At 41.8% G+C, this 9,821-nt stretch overlaps 1 protein-coding gene across 2 annotated transcripts in view; it reads right to left on the bottom strand.

Moving 5' to 3' along the window:
- LOC106578279 (protein FAM234A) overlaps nucleotides 1–5,761 on the bottom strand; it is a 46,183-nt gene extending 40,422 nt beyond the window's left edge. For both annotated transcript variants that reach the window (XM_082965562.1, XM_082965563.1), the window contains exons 1-6: nucleotides 5,559–5,761; nucleotides 4,194–4,477; nucleotides 3,834–3,944; nucleotides 2,150–2,328; nucleotides 1,748–1,872; nucleotides 1,391–1,523 (exon numbers count right to left, since the gene is read on the bottom strand). In XM_082965562.1, the coding sequence (XP_082821688.1) occupies nucleotides 2,216–2,328; nucleotides 3,834–3,944; nucleotides 4,194–4,317 (348 nt within the window). In that variant the 5' untranslated portion in view covers nucleotides 4,318–4,477; nucleotides 5,559–5,761 and the 3' untranslated portion in view covers nucleotides 1,391–1,523; nucleotides 1,748–1,872; nucleotides 2,150–2,215. The remainder of the gene's footprint in view (nucleotides 1–1,390; nucleotides 1,524–1,747; nucleotides 1,873–2,149; nucleotides 2,329–3,833; nucleotides 3,945–4,193; nucleotides 4,478–5,558) is intronic.
- Between the last annotated feature and the right edge of the window lie 4,060 nt (nucleotides 5,762–9,821).

Here is a 9,821-nt window from a genome sequence, read left to right as displayed (position 1 = left end):
GGAGGATAGAATTATGGTCAGATTTGCCAAATGGAGGGCGGGGGAGAGATTTGTATGCATCTCTGTGTGTGGAGTAAAGGTGGTCTAGAGTTTTTTTTCCCCTCTGGTTGCACGTAACATGCTGGTAAAAATGTGATAAAACTGATTTAAGTTTGCCTGCATTAAAGTCCCCGGACACTAGGAGCGCCGCTTCTGGGTGAGCATTTTCTTCTTTGCTTATGGCCTTATAGAGTCGGTTGAGTGCGCTCTTAGTGCCAGTATCGGTCTGTGGCGGTAAATAGACGGCTACGAATAATATAGATGAGAACTCACTTGGTAGATATTGTGGTCTACAGACTATCATATGGTACTCTACCTCAGGCAAGCAATACCTCGAGACTTCTTTAATATTAGATTTTGCGCACTAGCTGTTATTGACTACAAGACACACCCCCACCCCTTATCTTACCAGACGTTGCTTCTCTGTTCTGCCGGTGCATTGAAAATCCCTCCAGCTCTATATTATCCGTGTCGTCATTCAGCCACGACTCGGTGAAAAATAAGATATTACAGTTCTTAATGTCCCGTTGGTAGGATAATTGTAGGTCATCAATTTTATTTTCCAATGACTGCATGTTAGCAAGTAGAATTGATGGCAGTGGGAGTTTACTCGCTCGCCTACGGATTCTCAAAAGGCAGCCTGATTACATTTAGAGGATTGGAGGATTCTAAATTCATATCTAAGGGACATTTTTCATTAGGGCAAATCTGGAAAATGACATGCGCAAGAGACGATGGTAATATTTTTCCTTTTATAAACTATAATACATGGCATCCAGGTCAGGATAACCAAAACATTCTTCTTCTGACCAAGTAGACAAAAAAATACGTGTATTTTTTCAGGTGTGCATGCAGGACAGAGGAATAGCAATTCTTACACTATTGTTCTAAATTTAATCACATTCTTCATCCTCATCATTCAGTTAATTGAAATTCAATTTTGAAGTCGTGCACAATTACCAGTTTCTATTTGGTTTATATCGCCCATTCATTGTCAGGTAGACACACATTAGTCCTTGGGACCCAAAAGCATAATCAGTGCTCTAACTCCCCCTTGCGGTGGTCTGGCGCAATGAAGCAGTGACTCAGGGTAACGTACTAAACCACAAATGACCACTAAGTCCAGCAGCATAATCTCAAAACTTTTAATTGAGGAACCACTGTACTGGGATAACTCACTGATCGGTGCACTAGGTCACATACAGTAGGACTGAAATCAATGTGTTCTATGACATAGAATGTTATGAGATCAATAGTTTGGTCAGTGAGTTATTGGCTTTTCAATGATATACTAACAGCAGATCAAGAACTGTGTTCACTAGCATGCTCTGGTAAATGACGACTTGCTCACCTTTTTGGAGCAGTACATAGTGGGAGCCTTTCCCTGTGGAGTAGAGGAGATGCATGGCACTCTCAGCTGTGTCCAGAACCACCTCTGAGCCAATCTGGACACCCGTCTTTCCTGAGAGGATCGCCAACAGTGTCTAGAAAGCAAAGGATAATAATAGAACAAACTGACTTGAGGTCTTCTGTTAAAGCTACTGGCACAGAGGCTGCCATTCTATATGTAAAGCTCACATTTTCTTACATTATTGTACAGTTTTAAAGCAGAAACCGAAAACATAAACCTAGTCAGTGCAGGTGTCATAAGGCACAATGCTGGTGAGTGAGACTATCCTGAGACAACAAGGATGCCCTTCAGGTTTACCTGCGTTGGGCTGGGGGCCACCAGAGCCACGTCGCTGACCGCGTCCCCATCCAGGTCTGGGACACTGAGGACTGGTAGGGTGCTGCTCAGGTTGGGAAGCTGGGGCCACAACCACATCACCATTCCTGTACAGAAATACCAGGTATTCAGAATGCACTCACAGCTACAACCCACCTCCATTAGAAATCATTTAAAAAAATATGTAGGAAGACCGTTTGTCCCACTTTTCTTTGAAGTGAGTCTGGTTACAAAATAGTGGCGAGACACTGACCAAACTACGCAAAAGTGGGATATGAAGGCACATATTTGTGCAGTAGGAGAGGTGTGAGGAGAGAAAGTATGATTGCTTGAAGTGTGACTTTAGTAGAGATGGAGGTGAGTAAACGAGAGTAAGTCACTCACCAGTGTATTTGTCGATAGCAGTGAGCTGGTTGGAATGGGACAGCAGGCAGCCTCTGTCCATCTCTCTCAGCCCGTCCAGACCACAATGGGCCCAGTGGAACTCAGGGGCCAAGGGCCACTCCCAGTCTCCCCGTTGGTCCCGGCTACCGCCGACACAAACACACAACGTGTGTCCAGACCTGGAAGACGTAAAAAGCACACCTGAATCTCAGACACTACAGCTTTTACAATAACACAGCAGACAAGATATTGGGTAGAAAAATGATGGTAGATTCATTAGGGTAGGAAAAAGGTAACGGTATCTTTGTATTGAGGAAACTAATTTAGCCTGTCTTCTAGAAATCTTTGGCTGGCCGCCTCTACTTTTACTGGACTCTCAGTGAAAACATTCTACAAAAGAAGCTACAGTGCCTTCAGAAAGTATTCACACGCCTTTACTTTTCCCCCATTTTATTGTGTTACAAAGTAGAATTAAAAATGGATTCAATTGTCTTTTTTTTTGTCAACTATCAACACAAAATATGTCAGAGTGAGAGAAAATGTATTCGACAAATGTCCGAATTTATGAAAAATAAAATTCTAATATATCTTGATTAGATAAGTATTCAACCCCCTGAGTCAATGCATGTTACAATCACCTTTGGCAGCGATTACAGCTGTGAGTCTTTCTGGGTAAGTCTCTCAGAGCTTTGCACACTTGGATTGTACAATATTTGCACATTATTATTTTTTTAATTCTTCAAGCTGTCAAGTTGGTTGTTGATCATTGCTATAAAGCCATATGAAGTCTTGCCATAGATTTAAGCCGATTTAACTCAAAACTGTAACTAGGCCAGTCAGGAACATTCAATGTCGTCTTGGTAAGCAACTCCAGAGTATGTTAGGTTTTGTGTTTAAGTCATTGTCCTGCCGGAAGGTGAATTTGTCTCCCAGTATCTGTTGGAAACCAGACTGAAGTAGGTTTACCTCTAGGATTTTGCCTGTGCTAAGCTTTATTCCATGTATTTTTATCCTAAAAAAACTCCCTAGTCCTTGCCGATTACAAGCATACCCATAACATGATGCAGCCACCACCATGCTTGAAAATATGAAGAGTGGTACTCAGTGATGTGTTTGCCCCAAACAACACTTTGTATTCAGTACATAAAGTTCATTTCTTTGCCATATTTTTGGCAGTTTGACTGTAGTGCCTTATTGCAAACAGGATGCATGTTTCGGAATATTTTTATTCTGTAAAGGCATTGGAAAACCTCACTGGTCTTTGTGGTTGAATCTGTGCTTGAAATTCACTGCTCAACTGAGGGATCTTACAGATAATTGTGTGGGGTACAGAGATGAGGTAGTCATTCAAAAACCATATTAAGCACAATTACTGCACACAGAGTCCATTCAACTTACGTGACTTGTTAAGCACATTTTTACTCCTGAACTTATTTAGGCTTGCATAACAAAGGGGTTGAGTACTTAATGACTCAATACATTTCAGCTTTTCATTTCCACTGACATTATGGGGTATTGTGTTTAGGCCAGTTTAGTCCTATTTTAAATTCAGGCTGTAACAACAATATGTGGAAAAGTCAGACGGTGTGAATACTTTCTGAAGGCACTGTACATACACTTCATTATTATGCTTTTAATAAGGTAAAGCGTGAAGCTTTTGCTGTAAGACCTGCATTCCTAGTACCTGCGTCAAAACAGCTGATGTTCTGACTGCTCTTCGAGTCCTTCAGGACAAACAGCACATCCATCACTTTGTCTTTGCTTGCGTCCTCTATGGCCAGGAAACCATAGGTGGCTGTGATGGAGAGAAGGGAAGTACATTTTACATCTACAAACATTACATCTTGGGCTGTTTTCCCAGACCCAGGTTAAGCCTGGTCCTATACTAAAAAGCTATTTCAATTGAACTCTTTAGAGACTTTTTAGTTCCGGACAAAGCTTAATCAGTGTCTGGGAAACCGTCCCATAGTGAAAAAAAAGGTTAAGCATTAAGACACTTAACTTTCCTTCTCAAGTATAATGTGTTACTGTATCTCTTCCTCACCTGCTTGGAGGAAGGTGCGGTTCCAGAAGGTGAGATATTGCGGCCGGATGGGACTGGGGATGATGAAAGAGAAGGTGAAGACGATGATGAGGCTGAGGCAGAGGGAGAGGAAGAAGACAGCCATCCTCCAGTGGGTCAACTTGCCCAGACCCAAACTCTTCTTGGTCTGAGCTGATGGTGCCACTCCACCCCTTCAACCTCCTCCCTCTTCAGAGGGTCGGCTTCTGTGGCATGTTCTGTTGGCTCCATCATCTCCTAAGCAATGCATCACAGCCCAAACAGACCTAAACATAGAGCAAATGTGGTCTAGGGGTTAGAGGAAAGGACACAAACCTGCACTGCCCTTATTTTTGACACAGTACCAAAGCTATTCAGGGCTGCCTGTGGGACTCCAGCCATCTCACTCCAAACCTTTTCAAGTTTTCCTCCAGAAATGTCTTAACAGAACAATAATATGCTTTACCCATGACCTAACACGCACTGTTTATATCCTGAGGCAGAATTCCAGTATTTCATTCTAGCTATTCACCCTGACTCCATATGGCTCTGGATTCAATCTGTAAACAGTTAACTACTATAGTTGGCTAAAATAATAATCCATGTCAATTTAGCGAGTTATTTGCGTGATATGATCCATTGAACGCCTATGGATGTGCATTGGTCAAGCTGCCAAAACTCCTGTTAAAAGTTCACGTTGGCATAGCTAATCTAGCCATAGTACGTTAGCTACGTACTGGCGACAAAATGTATTCGTTGGCATTCTCTCAGACAATACTAGCTAGCCTGTAGTGTCAGCTGTCACCATTCATGTTCCAGCTCATTAATAAAGAATTGTCTCATTTATTTCAATTGGCGGGTTGAATTAATTATTTATCCTACTTTAGATGCTACTTCTGTCCGTGTGTGTTTAATCCAGAACTGTCAATACAACATCACCTGCGTAAACCAATCACACATTTGACAGGCCCTATCGTGAAATGCACCCTCTGCGGGGTAATTGCAACCAGGTGCACCCGGTTCAGGGGAAATGGTGCTTGTTCAGCCAGTACATTAACTGCCTCTTTCCCCTTCACCCCCACATGGGCTGGGACCCAAGTAAATCTTATCTGTATACCCATTTATTTTATCTTGCCATGGGTTTGTAGTAACTCATAAAGCAGGTATTGTCTGCTACGTGAGCTAAAGGACTGGATACCCATCAACACTGCACATGAATATGAGCAAATAACTACTCTTTCTGGTTTAACTTCCTCCACCCACTGCAAGGCCAACAGTATGGCCATCATCTCAGCCGTATATACAGCCAGATGATCTGTAATAGGTTTCCTGATTGCGAACCCACGTTCCTGCACTTAAAATACTGACCCTGTGCGTCCTGTCCTTGGATCTTTTGAACCATCTGTGTAAAAGGCCATAAAATCCTGATAAACCGTATCTAGACGTCTCTTAAACAAATCAGATGGATCAACACCCCTCCCTATCTTTCTGTAGTCTCTCCAACACTTCTAGATCAACTACTGGAAGCGGGAGTAGCCATGGTAGATTTACAGAAATGGAAAGAGTGTCTGTTTTCTTCTTCCGTGGGGTTTATTGAGGGTTGGCATCCAACGTTATGGTGCATTACCGCCACCTACTGTACTGGAGTGTGGGCCAGAGACGGAGAAACTAAATCCTACAGTACCTGCCAGCCCCGTAAAAAATTTAACAAAATAATAGAGAATATATCTAATGACGTTCTACTCAATATACTATTGAAACTAATTTCCTGTATCCCCTTCTCCCTCATACTAGATCTCATCCTGTCTCTTTCCCTCCAACAATGTCCATACTGTATAAATATACTGTATGCTCCACTGTCACTGTTTCCTGGCAATACTCACATTTTCCTGTTGGATGCTTTCCTATCACATTTAAGGTCTTATTCAACTGGCTGTGTCCCACCCTTAATCTTGTAAATATAGCCTCCTCTCTTCTGTCCCTTCCTGTCATTCTCCCCTCCCCAACTTTCCTCTGAACTTGAAATAAATGCCTGCCCTTAGTATCTCTATTCCACTGCTCCTGCCATTTCTCCCCCATCACTGTCCATATCATGCTTTTTACCTCTGCTTTGCTCATCGAAACTACCACATCCCCACTACTAAGTGCTTGTTTAGCCAGTACATCAACTGCCTCGTTCCCCTCCACTCCCACATGAGCTGGGACCCATGTAAATATTATCTGTATACCCATTTGTTTACTCCTGCCATGGGTTTGTAGCACCTCATAAAGCAGGTCTTGTCTGCTACGTGATATAAAGGACTGGAGACTCCTTAACACTGCACATGAATCAGAGCAGATAACTACTCTTTCTGGCTTAACTTCCAACAGTATGGACATAATTTCCACCCTATATACAGCCAGATGATCTGTAATACATTTCCTGATTGCGAACCCACGTTCCTGCACTTCAAATACTGACCCTGTGCGTCCTGTCCTTGGATCTTTTGAACCATCTGTGTAAAAGGCCATAAAATCCTGATAAACAGTATCCAGACGTCTCTTAAACAAATCAGATGGATCAACACCCTCCCTATCTTTCTGTAGTCTCTCCAATACTTCTAGATCAACTACTGGAGGCGGGAGTAGCCATCGTGGATTTACAGGAATAGAGTCTTCCGCCTTTGGACGTTGGAGGTGAACTTCTACTTCTTCTATGGTATATTAATCTAAATTGCAGCTGGGCTAGAATAATACATTATGGCCTTTCTCTTGCATTTCAAAGATGATGGTACAAAAAAATACAAAAAAACTGTTTTTTTTTTTCTTTGTATTATCTTTTACCAGATCTAATGTGTTATATAACTCCGAAAATCATTTCACATTTCCACAAACTTCAAAGTGTTTCCCTTCAAATGGTACCAAGAATATGCATACCCTTGCTTCAGGGCCTGAGCTACATCTTACTTTAGGCGGAAATTGAAAAAAAGGGTCCGATCCTGAGACATAAGAGCTACCAATAAATTAATTAATAAACTAAACTAAATCAAACAACTTTTCTGTATAAAACTAAATTAAACAGATCTGATTCCTACACAGGCTCAAGGGGAACCTGTTAGGGTCGGTCTTCCAACGCCAGTACCCCTTGTAAGTCTTCAGATGTAAAATCCTTGAGTCACAAAAACTTTTCTGCAGTCCAGTTTCTTAGATTTCTTTGTGACTTGTGCCGTACAGTTTCTAACTGTGGCAATGAACGCCACAAAATCCACCTTTTTAACGCACAGCGTATCTTTTGACTGACTTAAAGGTGAACTGCGCCAAAGATTATGGATATAGCCTATGCCGCATTCAAAACAACTGGGAACTCTAAAAGCAATTTGCTCGGGTTGGGAAAAATCGATTTGAAAGGTCATCCAACTCAGAATTCCAACTCGGGAACTCGGGCCTCTTTCTAGAGGTCCGACTTTCCGACTTGAAGATCACTGATGTCATGATTTGACCTTTATTTTTCAGAATTCCCAGTTGTTTTGAACGCAGCAATACTGATAAAATAGCCTACATGTCTCTCTGCCCTAACAATGGGAGTCCTTGTCCACAATGCGGCACTACGGTCCGTCTAGCTCCCGCTTATCCTTTCTTGGAATTGGTTGTTGTGGGAAAAATTCTTACACAGGGAAACTCAAAGTCAATCTTAATGTCCTTGCCCAAGCAAGGGGGAGTGATGATCAGAGAGGCAACGTTCTTGGTGGAAATCTTAAAGTTGAAATTAGTAACAACCAACCTAAAGCTATTAATATACCTAGCAAGCTAACGTAGCAAGCTAGCAACAGTTACACATACTAGCTGGCTAGCTAGTTTTATAGTTTGGTCATTTATTCCAATCAATTTCAGAATTATTTTTTTTTTTTATGAAGCTAGCTCGGAGACTAAGCCAATTTTCCAACTCTAAAATCAATGTCATACATACAGTTGAAGTCAGAAGTTCACATCCACTTAGGTTGGAGTCACATCCACTTAGTTCACATCCACTTAGGTACTTCGTGCATGACACAAGTAATTTTCCCAACAATTATTTACAGACAGATTATTTCACTTATAATTCACTGTATCACAGTTCCAATGAGTCAGAAGTTTTCATACACTAAGTTGACTGTGCCTTTAAACAACTTGGAAAATTCCTGAAAATGATGTCATGGCTTGAGAAGCTTCTGATAGGCTAATTGACATAATTTGAGTCAATTTGAGGTGTACCTGTGGATGTATTTCAAGGCCTACCTTCAAACTCAGTGCCTCTTTGCTTGACATCATGGGAAAATCAAAAGCAATCAGGCAAGACCTCAGAAAAAAATGTAGACCTCCACAAGTCTGGTTCATCCTTGGGAGCAATTTCTAAACACCTGAAGGTACCACGTTCATCTGTACAAACAATGGTACGCAAGTATAAACACCATGGGACCACGCAGCCGTCATACCGCTCAGGAAGGAGAGGCGTTCTGTCTCCTAGAGATGAATGTACTTTGATGCGAAAAGTGCAAATCAATCCCAGAACAACAGCAAAGGACCTTGTGAAGATGCTGGAGGAAACAGGTACAAAAGTATCTATATCCACAGGAAAACGAGTCCTATATCGACATAACCTGAAAGGCCGCTCAGCAAGGAAGAAGCCACTGCTCCAAAACCGCCATAAAAAAAGCCAGATTACGGTTTGCAACTGCACATGGGGACAAAGATCGTACTTTTTGGAGAAATGTTCTCTAGTCTGATGAAACAAAAATAGAGCTGTTTGGCCATAATGGCCATCATTATGTTTGGAGGAAAAAGGAGGAGGCTTGCAAGCCGACGAACACCATCCCAACCGTGAAGCACGGGGGTGGCAGCATCATGTTGTGGGGGTGCTTTGCTGCAGGAGGATCTGGTGCACTTCACAAAATAGATGGCGTCATGAGGAAGGAAAATTATGTGGATATATTGAAGCAACATCTCAAGACATCAGTCAGGAAGTTAAAGCTTGGTCGCAAATGGGTCTTCCAAATGAGCAATGACCCCAAGCATTTTTCCAAAGTTGTGGCAAAATGGCTTAAGGACAAAGTCAAGGTATTGGAGAGGCCATCACAAAGCCCTGACTTCAATCCTATAGAAAATTTGTGGGCAGAACCGAAAAAGCGTGTGTGAGCAAGGAGGCCTACAAACCTGACTCAGTTACACCAGCTCTGTCAGGAGGAATGGGCCAAAATTCACCCAACTTACTGTGGGAAGCTTGTGGAAGGCTACCCGAAACGTTTGACCCAAGTTAAACAATTTAAAGGCAATGCTACCAAATACTAATTGAGTGTATGTAAACTTCTGACCCACTGGGAATGTGATGAAAGAAATAAAATCTGAAATAAATCACTCTCTACTATTATTCTGACATTTCACATTCTTAAAATAAAGTGGTGATCCTAACTGACCTTACACAGGGAATTTTTACTCGGATTAAACATCAGGAATTGTGAAAAACTGAGTTTAAATGTATTTGGCTAAGGTGTATGTAAACTTCCGATATATATAGATATATATATTTTAGCAAGCTAGCATCATACATTTGTCTAATGTGCCAAAAATTAAGCTGTGTTGATTGTGACACAATTGTGGGTCACATCAACCCCACAA

The sequence above is a fragment of the Salmo salar genome, chromosome 19 (assembly GCF_965601325.2).
Source record: "Salmo salar chromosome 19, fSalSal1, whole genome shotgun sequence".
Lineage (NCBI taxonomy): Eukaryota > Metazoa > Chordata > Actinopteri > Salmoniformes > Salmonidae > Salmo > Salmo salar.
This window is presented reverse-complemented; position numbering and strand designations above follow the sequence as displayed.